The following is a 14,670-nucleotide window of genomic DNA, read 5'->3' as shown; positions in this document are numbered from 1 at the left end:
CCCATAGTTAGACCACGGTTCTGGGTTGACGCACTCTAAATAATATAATCCCGTCTTTGTTAATATTTACGTATGGAAACGTATAGAAGAATGAAGTTTCTCGTCGAACAAAGAAACGAATACTTTCACTTCTTCTTCGTTCGATTCACAATGCAATCAATAAAATGGTTTTACGCCCCAAAAAATGTGTATCCTTACGCATCACCTATCAAAACAAGGAGAAACGCGCAATCCTGCAAAGAGCGCAAAGGCTGAGCCGATGCTTTGATGTCTAGTTCAATGCAGGATTGCTTCGTGCGTATGCTTTAAATGAATGCTGTAGAGTGATATCTGCGCATTAATTCTAGTATCATTCGCAGTGACTAAAACATAAATTGGTCCTTAGAATCACGTCCCATAGAAAGAACCTCAAACGAAAAATCAACTAGCGCAACTTTTATGCTTTTAATTTCCAATCATAGTTTCTGAATAATAAACTTTTTTTCTAAAGGAAGTTCATTATTATTCCGTATGATAGCAAAAAATTCTATTCGTGATCAGATGAAAGTTTGAGGAAAAAAAAAATATTACCTGTTCTTAACGGCGTCCGTGCAGTTCCGAGCTGGGTTGCGATATGCTGAGAAACAGCATAATGTATGGTGGTTGCCAAAATTTTCGTTCGCAGTATTTCCCGGAGGTAAATTCTATTGCCAGATTGGCATTCGTTGTCCAAATTTCACCATGGGGAAATGCAGAGGGGTAGATGTGGTGGAAGAAAGAGTTGCTGACAAAATCGAAGCTCGTGCCAGCACCGGTCGATAATCAATTGTGATTACATTCTAGTGTGGGCCAAAGGCTTAAAAATAATATTTTATATTTCTTTGATTAATGTAAATGTACACGTATGATGACATATAATTATGTTTGAAACACACGACAATGCAAACTCTACTACGTTTACAATTAATTGCGAGGTTTAGGTTTTGTAAGGATTGTGGCACATTAGGAATTAATGTTCACGACATTTATGTTGAAATTCAGAACTAATATGTCGTTTGTTTTGCAGGAGTCCTGTAAAGTATAGGTAGTGGTGCAGGTGACCTGTAAATGGGCGTGAAAGGTGTAGAGGAAGTTGTGTAAGCCCGTGCAACAGTTGTTGGAGGTCTGTAAGAAGGAACGATGTATTCAGGAATCTTATAGGCTGGTGAAGATTGAGCTTCGTAGGGGGTTGGAAGCGCAGGCTTATAGGCCGGAACAATGGGAGCCTTGTAGACTGGGTTAGGAGCTTTGTAGACTGGGATAGAAGCTTTGTAGGATGGAGTAGTAGCTTCGTAGACTGGAGTTTTGTAGACAGTAGCCGGAGCTCTGTATATCGAGGATGGAGCTTCGTAGACGGGTGTAGTGGGGTCTTTATAGGCCGGTGCGACTGGAGCCTGATAGGCCGGGGTTGGTGCATTGTAGGCAGGAGTAGAGTAAGATGGTCTATACTCTGGACTTTTAGCTTCGCCTTCGTATTTGACATCTGCGACGTATCCGTAACTGTCATCTTTGTACGTGACAATCTGCGTACGGCCATCAGGAAGGGCAACACGGTAAGAGCCGGAAACTACCTTACCGTCGCTACTCTCAGAGTGAGCAAAATTATTGTAGGAGGGAGCATCGTTGACTTCCCATGAGAAACTGTACGGCTGTGGACGCTAAAAAGTAGTGAAAGTAAATCAACCCAAATTAATTGAATGCCATTAAAAAGTAAGGATTATTGTTCGTGCTACAATTACACCACTCACGTATTCAGTTTCGTAAGTTGGCTCTGGGTAGTAAACAGTTTGAGCGGAAGTGACGCAGAAGAACACGGCAATTACGATAATCTGTGCAACGATTTAAAGATTATAAGATTAGTAACACTTAACTGTAGAAAGCTATAAAAATAATAAGTCTAGTTGCCTTCATGTTGAATAACTATCGATGAGAGGATAGAAACAACTGATGCTGACTTATGCAGTTTGGGGTTTCCTTATATACTGCAAGTGTTTCGGAAGTTTGAAGTGACAACGACATCGCCCTCATATAGCCTGTAGCATTGCCAAATGTAGAACAAACAAGAGGGAAAGTGTTTTGAACCCTGTGTTTTTTTTTTCTTCTTCGGGCTAGTCAAATCCAACCATCAAAAGCTTTCTACCGAAAACGATTTACATTTTTTCCCTGGCGGCATTGTTGCCCGTGCGTATTGCGTTAACCAACGTCATCGTGACCATGTCCGTGCATTGTTTCATCTTTATTTTTTTACTTCGTTTTTCCAATTGCGGAACAGGTTTGAAAATAGATCGTGGAGGTGGCGATTATTCGAAGCAGATTTAGATTAAACGTCAATCAAAGTAAATCAAACATATGCTACTCAAGAGCTTCATCTACCATTTTTTTTTTAAACAATAAAAAATAATATTTTCACATTCAAAATTGCATTATCTGAAGCTTCAGTAGCATTATTTGTTTTGTTTTTTTGTTCTTTTCACTCCAAGAAATCTTTGTAGTTAAAAATTTTCCTTCATTTTTAGGGATGCCGGAAGAATATATGATAAAGGAAAGATTGAACAAAAAAATTGAACACGTTTGACAGCTTACACTGACACTTTTTGCCGTCAAAGATAATAGACAGAAATGTTGAAAATGCCGGGACTTGTGAGAAGGAAAGTAAAGTTCCATGCAGACGAAATTCATCGAGCCCATTACAAAAAAATGCACTAGCTTTCTAGTTTCTACGTCGTCAATCATATAGCTTCAAATTTTAGCCTTTAAATTCAGATTGTCTAGCGTGACCAAAGTTGGGGGTGAAATCTTTAACAATGTTTCGAATCACGAAATAACATCAACGCATTTTTACATGTTAGTTTTACCTCGAATAGAATGTCATCTCGGCTAAATGTTTCTGAGGAGAATCGATCAAAAACCTTATGGAATACACTGGTTTAAAAAAAAGACACGACTGAGTGCTTGATAATCCACTCACCGTTTAGAGTATTCTCCAAAGCACTATAGCAACTTAAAAAAACAACAAAACATGTTGGGTTTTAAACGACTTGCCATTTCTAGGCAACGATGAACTGAAATATGAAACTGGTCCTGTTGTGCACTGAATTCATTATGGATGGATTTACAAAGGGTTGCCAGCTTCATTAAAAAAGAAAACGTGCGAATGGTTAGAAACAGGGGGATAAGGAAGGGACAAGGAAGCGATATCTGTAATACCATTCCCTTTTTTGAAATTTGAGGTTATGAAACTCCTATGGGATATTTTGTAAGTAAATATTCATCTCTGTTTTCTGAGAATTTGATGCTGATCAACGGCAAATTTAGGGGTATCTTAAGATATATAAAAACCATCACTTAGCAATTACGGGTGCAAACTTTCCGAATTAGCAAACAAACCTTAAGTCGAAGGAAAAAAGATTCGTTTTCTTTTTTTTTTCCTGCAAGAGAGAATTTGCACTAATGTGTGTATAATATTGATGATACGCAAAAGCAAAGTGAAAATATGCTTACTTTTTTTAAAGTTTACTCGCAGAAATAGTTATTTTAACGACAAAAGTTTGGAAAGAACTTTCGTTTGTGCAGCTCACAACCCATAATTGATTGATTGTCATTTCTTTCTTTTTCCAGATCCCTGGGCTATGTGCTTAAATTAATGAATAAATAGATAAAGGCAAATGATTCCTTGTTCTAATACTTGATTAAGAATTGAGTATTCTGCTGCTTAATTTGGTTGAATAATTTATACATTCCATGATTGGTATAACGTGCCAAATGATACCTTAAACGCTCTGCATGAAAAACAGTTTCAGGTGTTGAGAATAGACCCGGACATCGTTTAATGAGTTTCCGTTCTGTACGCAGTAGACAAAGTGGCCAGAATAGAATATGGATTTATTCTACCTTTCCACACCTTCGTACTTGACATCAGTGAAGTAATATTAACGATTTTGGTACAGCGATTGGGTCGATGCAGCAAGAGCCTGTTCACCTTGTCATCGCAGCTTTCCGAATGCGAATATTTGTTGCAAGAATAATTCAACATTCAGAGCCAATCCTTAAGAATCCATGGTTGTGCAGTTGAATAGAATTGCTATTGATTATGTGTGTGGCAGTTTGCAAAACTTGAGGCACTCACGCACGGCTAAGAAGAAGCTCTGGAATCATTTCACTAGATTTCTATAGGATTTGAGCTTTGAATACAGCAGCTTAATCGATTGGTGCTTGAGTCTATAAGCTGAGGTTTGACTTTTCAAACCTTAACATGAAGAAGGCAATCAGTACAGAAATCAATCACCAGTCTAGCCATTGGCGTGTCTAGTTAACATTGAATTCTTCTTCTTATTGCAATTCCAACACTAAAAACCAAAAATCATTTAGTGAAATGTAAGAACATCCTGTATTACAAAACATTTTCATGTGATATAGAAATGACAATCAAAAGTACCAAGTAATCCTCTGCTAGAATTAAAAAAAAAAATAAGACGTTCAAATGCGGAATGACTAAAAAATTAGCCTCTGTAGGCTAGAGGAACTGGCTGAGTTCTATAGGTAGAAGAAGGAGCAGGAGCAGGAGCCCCGTAGACGGGCGTGGCTGGTGCCCTGTAAGCCGGAGCAGCCGGAGCTACTGATGGCCTGTAAGCAGGAGCAGCGGGTGTAGATGGTGCTGTATAAGCAGGAGTAGCTGGTGCCCTATAAGCTGGACCTGAAGGAGCAGCAGAAGGTGATGGAGCCCTGTAAGCTGGGGGTGAAGGAGTGACTGGTGCTCTGTAAGCCGGAGCAGCAGGAGTAGCTGGTGCCCTGTAAGCTGGAGCTGAAGTAGGGGATGGTGCTCTGTAAGCAGGAGCTGAAGGTGCCTGATAAGCTGGTGGAGCAGGAGCTGAAGGTGGTTGATAGGCTGGTGGAGCAGGAGCTGAAGGTGCTTGGTAGGCCGGTGGAGCAGGAGCTGAAGGTGCTTGGTAGGCCGGTGGAGCGGGAGCTGAAGGTGCCTGGTAGGCCGGTGGAGCTGGAGCTTTGTAAGCAGGTGCCTTATATTCTGAATACTTGGCTTCGCCTTCATATTTGACATCAGCGACATATCCATTGCTGTCAGCCCTATAGTTAACAATTTGCATACGGCCATCGGGTAAGAGAACTCGGTAAGATCCGGTGACTACATTGCCATCGCTGTTTTCAGAGTGGGCATAGCTATTGTAGGAAGTGTCGTCTTTGACGTCCCAAGCGAAGCTATAAGGCATTAGGGGCTAAAGCAATTCGTTAGTCTTGAAAAACAAATGCAGTGAAAAGGATAAATGAATATTTTACTTGAGATTCAGGAGCTTTGTACGCCGGCTCTGAATAAGATTGGGCTGCAGCGACGGCGAACACAACGGCAAGAATGACGATCTAACAATAATCCAGGAAAAATGTTTTCAATCTGTTCTCTTTTGCCGTAATGGAATTTTCTTTTTCTTTCGAGTTTTTACCTTCATGTTTAGAGCTGTTTAGATGTTGAATAGGATTGGACAACTGATGTTTTTTAGCTATCTAACAGCGCCCTTTATATAGTGTACCCCCTGAGCTGCACTGGTGTGAAGCGATGGTCGATATGGCCGAGGGAAAAGGGCGTTCTGAAGCGTGAGAGGGAAAGTGAATTCAGGCTCCGTTTATTTTGCGTCTTTCTTTCATATGGAGAAACGTTAGACTCACGCTTCTGCTTCACCACGTGATCTCTTTTTGCTTTCTATCGCATTCAGATGTCGGTATCAAACTCCCCCACGTTTGACTTGGTAATAATCGATGGCTTTTTGCAGATCATATTAACCGATATAATTTTTGTGACCGCTAGTTAGATAAAGTATGCATATGCAAATTCGACAGTTGGCTGCAGATGGTGGCCCTTGCCAACCTCAATATCAATTGATTAATACCTGGTTTAACAATTGAGACAGCCAATATTTTCGTAAACCAAACAATGCCTTTTATGTTTGGAACAGTTTCTCTCGATACTGCCAAACGTGAATTTCTAACATTGAATAATCTGTTATACTGATTAAATATGGAATCGTACTTGAATAAATGCCAGGCACTGAAATTTCACTCTTAGCTGATCTCGCGCGTTGTTCGAATCGGAAAGTATAACGTGGTGCGAACGACGCTGCATCAAAGATCATACGGTAATATTTTTGGAAAGTTATTACCCGAAAACGCCCGCAAGATTTTTCTCCATTCGAACTACCCCAAATTCTCCGTTGGCCGAACTCTTGTGAAATCCGTGATTATTTGTGCGAATGATCTCCAGCATGAGCGTTATGGGGCAGTTGAGGGAAAACTGTTTCACTTCATACTTTCTCTTCGGAGCTACTGGCCAATAATTTATTTACTTCTTGCTAATCGATGTGTGAATTTTATTTTTTATTGAGTACTAAGAGATTGGCTCCCTTTTTCCTCCTTTTCTCCGGCTAGAAGCATCAGCTCAACGCCCGTGTTTTTTTTGTGCGTGGTTGGGCTTTTCGTTTCGCTCGTTTAGCGGGACTTGTACGACGCCATGAAATTATACTACCGTCCTCGAAACTACAACATCAACACGGTAAAAAAAAAAGTTATATAATAAAGTCCTAACTTATTGGCACTTGATATTTTGTTCGTGTTTCCCTTCCGGGAGAAACGTGTCGTGATGAATTCACCATCCAATTTCACGAACGACTAGCATTGCTAACTGCCAGGAGAAAAAACAAAACAAAAAACAAAATGGAACAGTACTACGATCTCATTTCCAATGTTCTTGTGCCATTAGTTTCAACCACCAGGATCAATATTCACTTTAAAATATGACATAAGAAATTACGAGGCAATTCATTATTCTAAAATGGGACAAGTACTGTCTGAACATCTCTTTTAACCTGTCAGATGGCATGGCAACCTGCTGTGGCCAGGGAAAACTATCAACAAAAGAAATTCTAAATATTATATTCTAACTGAAAAATAACAAAGAGACCGGCAGAACACGTGAGACGTAAGGAAGGGTAGTGAAAGTTGCAGTTTTTCCTCCCTGGTATATTTTTTTTTAAACAAGTACCCCGGAAAAAGTGAAGGGAATCATTTCCTACTGTTTTTTAAACTAGAATAGACGATTAGGTTAACCGGTCTGATCCGGAGACGCAACAGCACAAAGCCATCATTACACAATGCTCAATCAGAATGCTGTTTTTGATGACCTTAATGGTTAAATAAGAGGATTGAAATATTTATTTCCTTTAGTCCGACGCACAGTCGCCAAAATGTCAGTCACGATGACCACAAGCGTTTGCACAATTCACAATTTTTTTGTTGGCCGGCCAACGTTCCATCCTTTAGCGATGAACTCTCAGTGCACCTGGTAAGAACGAGAGAAGATCTAGTGGGCGTTGAACAAGTAGATAGGATTCCCTAATTTAGGTTTCAAGAACAGTATCAGACACTGACTACTGACATAGTTGCCGTTTTGTCTGCGATGCTTGAGTGGATGAGAATTTTGCGCACTCATCCTCATCTGCCTTATGGCTACAGGGGGAAATGGATGCTAGACAAGAAAGCAGCGCGTACAGGTAAAAATGGGGGGAACGGTAACACAATTTATGTGCATCAATTCAGCTTTTGTTTTTCCCCGATTTCTTTCTTTTACTCGAAAACCTCTGGAATTCGTCGTTAAATTTCTACCACATCAACTTTGGAATCACAATTGGATGCCTTATTCGTTTTCCTCGATATGCATCGTTAATGCAACTGGTGTGCATGCCCATCTGTCAGCATTTTCGCCATAAACGTATATCACATCGCCGTAACTGAGTATCATCGTAGAACGAATTAAGCTTTTGATAACAAGCCTCTAAAATAAAATAAAAAAAAGAAACGTTGTTTCATGATATTTTTGTTTAATTAGTCAACGGACATACAAGTTTCATTGTTTTTATACTATTTGGGCACATGTGTGTTACAAATCATCCATCGCAATCAGCGTTTGTTTTTTTCGCACAAAATTTAGTTTCTCCCTTTGACTGTACATAAAAAATTGAGCACTAAGTTATTGCTATTAGATGTTCAGTTACGACTGTAGACTGGTGTAGGGGCTTTGTAAGAGGGGGCAGCAGGAATTTTATAAGCCGGTGGAGCAGGAGCTTCATAGGTCGGAGTAGCTGGAACCTTGTAAACAGGAGCTTCCGGAGTCTTGTAATACACCGTTGAAGGAGCTTTGTATGCCGGAGCGGCTGGAGTTTCATATACTGGAGCAGCCGGAGCCTTGTATGCTGGAGGGGCAGGTGCTTTATATGCCGGAGCGGCAGAAACTTCGTAAGTCGGAGCCTTGTACGCCGGAGCTTTGTACGCTGGTGGGGCCGGAGCTTTGTATTCTGGAGCGGCCGGAGCTTCGTAGGCCGGAGCAGCCGAGACCTTGTACACTGGAGCAGCCGGAGCCTTGTATGCTGGAGCAGCCGGAGCTTTGTATGCTGGAGGGGCCGGAGCTTTGTATGCTGGAGGGGCCGGAGCTTTGTATGCTGGAGGAGATGGAGCTTTGTATGCTGGAGGAGCTGGAGCTTTGTATTCCGGAGCCGCCGGAGCTTTGTAGGCCGGAGGGGCTGGAGCTTTGTAGGCCGGAGTTTGGTAGGCTGGGGCAGGTGCCTTATAGGCCGGGGACGTATAAGATTCTGCCGGTTTGTATTCAGAATATTTGGCTTCGCCTTCGTACTTAACGTCGGCTACATAACCATTCTTGTCAGCTTTGTAATTGACAATCTGAGTGCGACCATCGGGGAGAGCGACACGATAAGATCCGGTGACTACATTGCCGTCACTGTTTTCGGAATGGGCATAGTTGTTGTAGGAAGGAGGGTCGTTGACTTCCCACGCAAAGCTGTATGGCTGTGGGGGCTAAAACATTGTGTTGGTTTCAAACAGAAAAAAGTTAGACAAATAGTTAAATTAAGCAAATTGAATTGAAAAGAACTAACGTATTCGTATGCCTTGTAGGCCGGCTCTGGATCATATGAAATTTGAGCAACTGCAACGGCCAAGAAAGCGGACAGCAAAACGATCTAGTCCACAAGCAAAAATCGTTTTTTACACCAAAACAAAAAAATATACAGTATCTTTCACGTTTACCTTCATGATGAGAAGTGTTGTGTTAGTGGAATTGAGACAAGTCAACGACTGTTGTGACTATCGTTTGACATCACAGCCTTTATATACTTGCTGAACAAGCACTATTTCTAGTGTGAAACGTTTAGTAGAAGGGAAGGGCTTTACCTGTGGACTATTTCCTATCACTATTGCATGAGATAACGTTCCCTTTTTCCGTATTCGAAGAGCAAGAAAAAGTGTAACGATACAGGTGAGAGCGAAAGTGAAACGGCTTTGCTTCTTTTATTATTGGACAAGTTCAGACACTCTATGCAGCATTCACTCGTTGCTTTCACGTAGGCACTTCAAGTTTTGCTCCAGGGTTGAACAATATAATATTCGTGTTCTCCAATTGAAATAAGCTCTAAATTCATGTCAACAAATCTTGTCCACCTGTCCATGTTTTAAACCTGATTTTCAATCCCACTTCACCCCCGAATTGTTCCTAAATTCGAATGTAAACATTTAGCCTCTTACAATTTTTCATTCCTTGAAAGTCTGTGATTTCTGAAAGTACACCTTGTAGTTAGAAATCAAAAGTACGGTAAAGCCCCTGCTGAATTGCAGTTTCCTGGGTTTGTCTATAATAACCGGAAAATTACAGCGAAAATGTAAGTATCACATCGGAAATCGTTGACGTCCGTATTTTCACAGATGTCCTGTACGTGTTACTATTGACAACTAAACTGGTTGCCTTTGCCGGCACTTTCTCTTTCTTTGTAGCCAATCCAATTTCTTTAGGAAACAAGTTGATGTATCTGGGTCACGTTCAGTTCTTTTTTGGTTCAACAAAACTTGGAGCCATTGCAGCACAACTTCTTCCGTATAAGTAAAGGCGTAGGCCATTGCGTTCTGTTGCCTAAGCTTGTCGTTTTACAGAGGGCACATTGCCATTGCTCTAAACCAACAACAGCAGCTCTTTGTCAACTTGAAATGTCCCTTTTTGATGCAACTCAATTTTCGGACCTGTCCCGTTTGTTGAACTTATGGCGATCGAGAATTTGTCATTGTACCGCAGAACACGCGCTTTCTTTTTCGAAGCCCTGTTCTTAGGAATTTAAATTCCGGGGATTTGCATCCAGCAATGACTATATAGGTTATGTTCAGGGACCTGGTAAATATACCTGCATATTACTTATTATGTCTTCCTAAAACTTAATGAGTCAGCGATTTCTCTTTTTGTGCAGGCAACACGAACGAGAATTTGTTTTCCACCTATTTGATTCCCATTTCGCTCTCCACGGTCAGATCCAGATGCTTCAATGCGCTTATTTTACGAGTATTCCGCTTTCTTTGCCTAATGAAACTTTTTAACCTAACGCCCGTATCCCACTTTAAATTTCTTTGCTTTAGCATTAGTTTTAAATCATATTCATTTAAGCGCACAATCGCACAAGGAATTCTGTTGGTTAAGCCTACTGGCTACCAGAACTGGATTGCAAAAACCTTCGTGAACCATAGCCCGAAAAGCCTGGCTTCTAACGTGACTAACGGTACAACTAGAGGACTGAATAACCGTTCGCCTGTTTCCGCTATCCTGTATTCGCATCACATGTACCGGAAAGATTGTACAATTGGTTGGAAGCATAACTGGTGAGTCTTGCGTGAACTTACAAAAAGTGAAAGGGGGAGATTTTCTTCTGGTGAAATTTCACATAGCGTTTCTATATCATAGCTATATATAGTAGGAAAATTCATAACTAGTTCAACCATCAGTTAGAAATGAAACAAAAAAACCAGCAATCTGTATTTGTAAAGTGATTTGTCAAATACGGAACTATCGTACATCCATCTCCCCCAGAAAATTACTTTTACTTCTCTTTAAATGGAGTTATAGTAAGAAAAAAAAGCTAAATGGCGCAACAAAAGTCAACGTTAGCTGATCCTATCTGCTTTGGACAGTTAGGCTGTATCAGACGTCACCTTAAGTTTACGAAAAGGGGTTACACTCATATCGCAACATTATATAAACGATGACTTACTACGGCACTCGAACGGATTCGATATCTTAGGATGCAGCCCAACTAGAAAGTGCTAAAATTTCCATTATTAAAAACAGATAGGAGGGGGAATGTTCACCAAACAAAATGGTAGTCTTTATTTCTTCTTTTTTCTGATCTACAGTATATTGATAGTGGATCTCTACCGTAACGATGCGGACAAGTCATAACAAACGGATGCATTCTTAGGTAGATGGCCGTATTTTAAGGTACAAACATGCGATCTAACATGAAGCCAGCATTATCTTGTCGATATAGAACAATCTTCTAGAAATCTAATGACACATTGTGACGAATTATTCACGTACGACTGAGAACGCGGAATCCTATCGCGCTAGGAATCCACGAACCGGTTTTGGAGAAGGTCTCGTACTTGACATCAGCTTTGTAGCCATTTTCATCAGCTGTGTAGGTAACAGTTTGAACGCGGCCATCGGGAAGGTAAACATGATAAGAGCCGGTGGTCACTTTACCATCACTGCTCTGCGTGTGTGAATATTCCTGGAACGACGGCTTATCCAAAACTGACCACGAGAAACTGTAAGGTTTAGGTGGCTGGAACAACCGTAAAAGAAAATCAAATACAGGGGGTTTTAATATTGTGACAATCAACACCTGAAATAGGATGTCAGCTTAAGAGACTCACGTATTCGTTGGGTTGGTAAGCTGTGGTCGCATAGTTGGACTGAGGTACAGGGAGCGCGGCAGCGAAGGCCATCAAAACAGTTAGTACGATAAGCTGAAAAATTCAAAACGATAAAAGAAGGATCATTGTACCTAGAATTCCTGGAAGCCTTTTTAATTATTATTATTATTATTTTTTTACCTTATTCATACTGGAGATTTTAGGGGGAACTGCTATGATTGAAGCTCTGGAGTATACTAGTTACTTATAACTGTTCTCTTTATGGGTTTTTATAGAAAATTGGCTTTTGGCAAAACACGACCAGTTGTACAAGGGGCTTAGGTTACGAGAAATCCCCTAACTTGATCGAATTTGAACAACAAAAATAAAGTGAAAGGAGTGCATAGTTGCAGGGAAATTGTTTCGTTGCGGATGTGAATAATGTGGTTGATTGCATCGCACTTCCATGTCACTACCTAATCGGGATTTCATCGCATGAGTTTTCAATTTTTCATTGCTACGATGCAGTGCTTTCCATCCTAGAATATCAAGTTTTCAATAACATTTCTAAATAGTCAACCGGTTTGTGCAAGTCTGGTGCAAAAGGCGTTTCACTCCAATTATGGAACAAATCCAACAAGCCACAGTAGATACGTTTTTGTTTGCGAAGTCATAACTACCTAAACTATTGTGACAAATAGAAGAAGTGCTACCATTTTTGTTGTTGTATCGTTTTGCTCTAACTTTGAATCTACCGTATGAATTCGAGTTATACGTAAAATCAATTATTTCTACACTGACCTTGCGTGCGTCGCCCTCCTGGATCGTTCCAGCTTCAATTGTACAGTGAATCTGGCCAGCTGTGGCGAGATGGACAGACGGGAAGTCGCTTAATGGAATGTTTTCATTCGAGTTCCGTTTTGCCTTAGTGTTCTAGCAGGGGTAGACTAATATCCTTTCGATTTTGTTGGATTTAATCGAACATGACCCTAAGTCCAAAAACGATCGTAATGAGCCTGTGTATAGTGAGGAATACTAAAAAGGGTACGTTACGTATTAGTTATTGGTCAGTTAATAAACTATGATCAATTCAACACAACATTCGGGCTTTCACTGTCCGACACAGATTCACCTCACAGACACAACACGTGGGTCATTTAGCTCAGCTTCAAAGGTAAAGTTTAGAGATAGAGGTAGAATGGCGAACAAATAAAAAAGGGGGGGGGGCCATAATGGAACTTTGATCCCCCTTTGCCTCAGTTTCGATGAATTAGTGGATTCCCTACTTTGAAAATCTGTAGCTTCTCGGAAATGCCGATAAAAAAAAAAAAGATGCTCAAGGGCTTTCCGGTGGGTGTTTTCCATGTCATCCAGATTGTAGGGCTTCCAAATCCAGAAATTAGGATAGGGCACACCACCTTCTTTCCAATATCCCCGAATGTTAGGTCTTCACATCATTCGGGATTCGTCGGAACAAGTTAACGTTCAACGTCTTCATTACGTCGGATTTGACTCCCAACTCGCCAACATTTCACAGCTACTCGGCCGCATCAGAAAAATGGTTGACTTGTCATATGATCTGCAGAGAAAGTGCTTATTGTGACACTTTCACGTTCGGTCATAATGGATGGCCGTCTAATATTCTGTTGAGAATTAGCATAAAGAAAACGTGTTGCAATCTACATTCAGCTGACACATGAAAGTGACAGTGACGTACATAATTAACGAGCTGAATGGCGCTATATGCAATAACAAATAGAGAAGTTAATCTTTGGCTGATATATTCGCCAGATATCAACATCCAGTCGGCATTCCGGTTTGCAACGCTGCAAACCGGAATGGAGGCGAAGCCACTCTATGAACTTGAATGTAAACAGTAAATTAAAAATAAAAGGTGAGATCCTCCAGGTATTTAATCAAATCAAGGCAAAAATTCATACTAATGCGTCTTGACCTGTACGTATAACAGAAAGTGGTCCGACGACTCTGAGATGGGCGTGGGCCTAAAAAAGAAAGAAATGAAAGCCAAAATAAACCCGTTTTCTCTTACGTTTGTTTTTGACTTTTTGTGAATAATTCTAGGTCGTTTCCGCAGTCAAAAGTGAGCAACAACGGAAAACTGCAAGAAAAAATAAATGTGCCTCCAGCCACCAAGATTTGAGGGGATTTTTTTTTGTTTTGTTTTTGTTTAAATTAGAAAGTCGTGGGTGAAATGCGATTGTTATTATTATCGAATAACAACGCGATGTGTACGTATTATATGCGTTAGATATCCGCAAAAGTAATGGATTAAAAAAAAATTTTTTTTACTCCATGGGAGGCCCTTTTTGGTTACTTCCATGACATTGCAACGGTTTAGAAAATGCAGTACTATCTTTCCTAGATATCCAACAAACATTTTCAGGGGGTTCGAAAGATTGCTGCGGTCTGGTCACCTGCTGAGTGTAGTTTCTACTTCACACATGCACGCGCAGAGCGCATATCCTTAGACGAACGCGATCAATTTGCACGTGGCGAAAGTTATTGAAAAATGCTAGCAAACTGCTTAATGTAAAATAATCGGTATTTGATCTCAGTTTAATTATAGCTTGCTATCATCGATAATCGCCATAAATTCGATATGGCATCCATACCGAGTGAATGAACAAACAGGCCCTATCCCGAAACAATAACAAACTATAGAACTCGCATTTGCCTTCAAGGAGATATCCTAAATCACCGCCTTTTACGCAGTTATTTATGCGCTAATCATAACGCAGAAAAAAAAATTACGACGAGGTGGCCTGTTTTGAACGCCATGTTCTGACAGCATTTGTTGATTAAGGATTTTTTTTTTACGTCGATGAGTCTCGGCCTGTGGATTCCGAATCAATTCGTTTTTAACTGGCAACCAGCTATTATTCGCGT

General features: G+C 40.5%; 4 protein-coding genes across 4 annotated transcripts; all 4 read right to left on the bottom strand.

Moving 5' to 3' along the window:
• Positions 1-839: 839 nt before the first annotated feature.
• Positions 840-3,003, bottom strand: LOC116934270 (repetitive proline-rich cell wall protein 1). The gene is made up of 4 exons (XM_045179828.1): positions 2,987-3,003; positions 1,924-2,051; positions 1,767-1,847; positions 840-1,676 (listed from the first exon to the last, which is right to left on the bottom strand). The coding sequence occupies exons 2-4, from the start codon at positions 1,927-1,929 to the stop codon at positions 1,023-1,025; spliced, it is 741 nt and encodes a 246-aa protein (XP_045035763.1). The 5' UTR covers positions 1,930-2,051; positions 2,987-3,003; the 3' UTR covers positions 840-1,022.
• Positions 3,004-4,386: 1,383 nt separating this feature from the next.
• LOC123476976 (predicted GPI-anchored protein 58) lies at positions 4,387-5,616 on the bottom strand. Its single transcript, XM_045180065.1, has 3 exons — positions 5,472-5,616; positions 5,311-5,391; positions 4,387-5,249 (listed from the first exon to the last, which is right to left on the bottom strand). Exons 1-3 carry the CDS (start codon positions 5,475-5,477, stop codon positions 4,518-4,520), a joined length of 819 nt encoding a protein of 272 aa, XP_045036000.1. The 5' UTR covers positions 5,478-5,616; the 3' UTR covers positions 4,387-4,517.
• A 2,265-nt stretch (positions 5,617-7,881) lies between these two features.
• On the bottom strand, positions 7,882-9,275 carry LOC123476975 (extensin-2-like). The gene is made up of 3 exons (XM_045180064.1): positions 9,121-9,275; positions 8,970-9,053; positions 7,882-8,889 (listed from the first exon to the last, which is right to left on the bottom strand). The coding sequence occupies exons 1-3, from the start codon at positions 9,124-9,126 to the stop codon at positions 8,065-8,067; spliced, it is 915 nt and encodes a 304-aa protein (XP_045035999.1). The 5' UTR covers positions 9,127-9,275; the 3' UTR covers positions 7,882-8,064.
• Positions 9,276-11,212: 1,937 nt separating this feature from the next.
• LOC123476990 (pro-resilin-like) lies at positions 11,213-12,116 on the bottom strand. The gene is made up of 3 exons (XM_045180078.1): positions 11,965-12,116; positions 11,785-11,877; positions 11,213-11,693 (listed from the first exon to the last, which is right to left on the bottom strand). Exons 1-3 carry the CDS (start codon positions 11,971-11,973, stop codon positions 11,439-11,441), a joined length of 357 nt encoding a protein of 118 aa, XP_045036013.1. The 5' UTR covers positions 11,974-12,116; the 3' UTR covers positions 11,213-11,438.
• Positions 12,117-14,670: the final 2,554 nt, after the last annotated feature.

This window comes from Daphnia magna, linkage group LG10 (genome assembly GCF_020631705.1).
Source record: "Daphnia magna isolate NIES linkage group LG10, ASM2063170v1.1, whole genome shotgun sequence".
In the NCBI taxonomy this organism is placed as follows: Eukaryota; Metazoa; Arthropoda; class Branchiopoda; order Diplostraca; family Daphniidae; genus Daphnia; species Daphnia magna.
This window is presented reverse-complemented; position numbering and strand designations above follow the sequence as displayed.

Coding starts and splice junctions, on each gene's coding strand:
- LOC116934270 (XM_045179828.1), bottom strand. Junction 1,677..1,766: donor CAACTTACGAAACTGAATAC/GTGAGTGGTGTA, acceptor ACTACTTTTTAG/CGTCCACAGCCGTACAGTTT.
- LOC123476976 (XM_045180065.1), bottom strand. Junction 5,250..5,310: donor ACAAAGCTCCTGAATCTCAA/GTAAAATATTCA, acceptor GAATTGCTTTAG/CCCCTAATGCCTTATAGCTT.
- LOC123476975 (XM_045180064.1), bottom strand. Junction 8,890..8,969: donor CCTACAAGGCATACGAATAC/GTTAGTTCTTTT, acceptor ACAATGTTTTAG/CCCCCACAGCCATACAGCTT.
- LOC123476990 (XM_045180078.1), bottom strand. Junction 11,694..11,784: donor CTTACCAACCCAACGAATAC/GTGAGTCTCTTA, acceptor CGGTTGTTCCAG/CCACCTAAACCTTACAGTTT.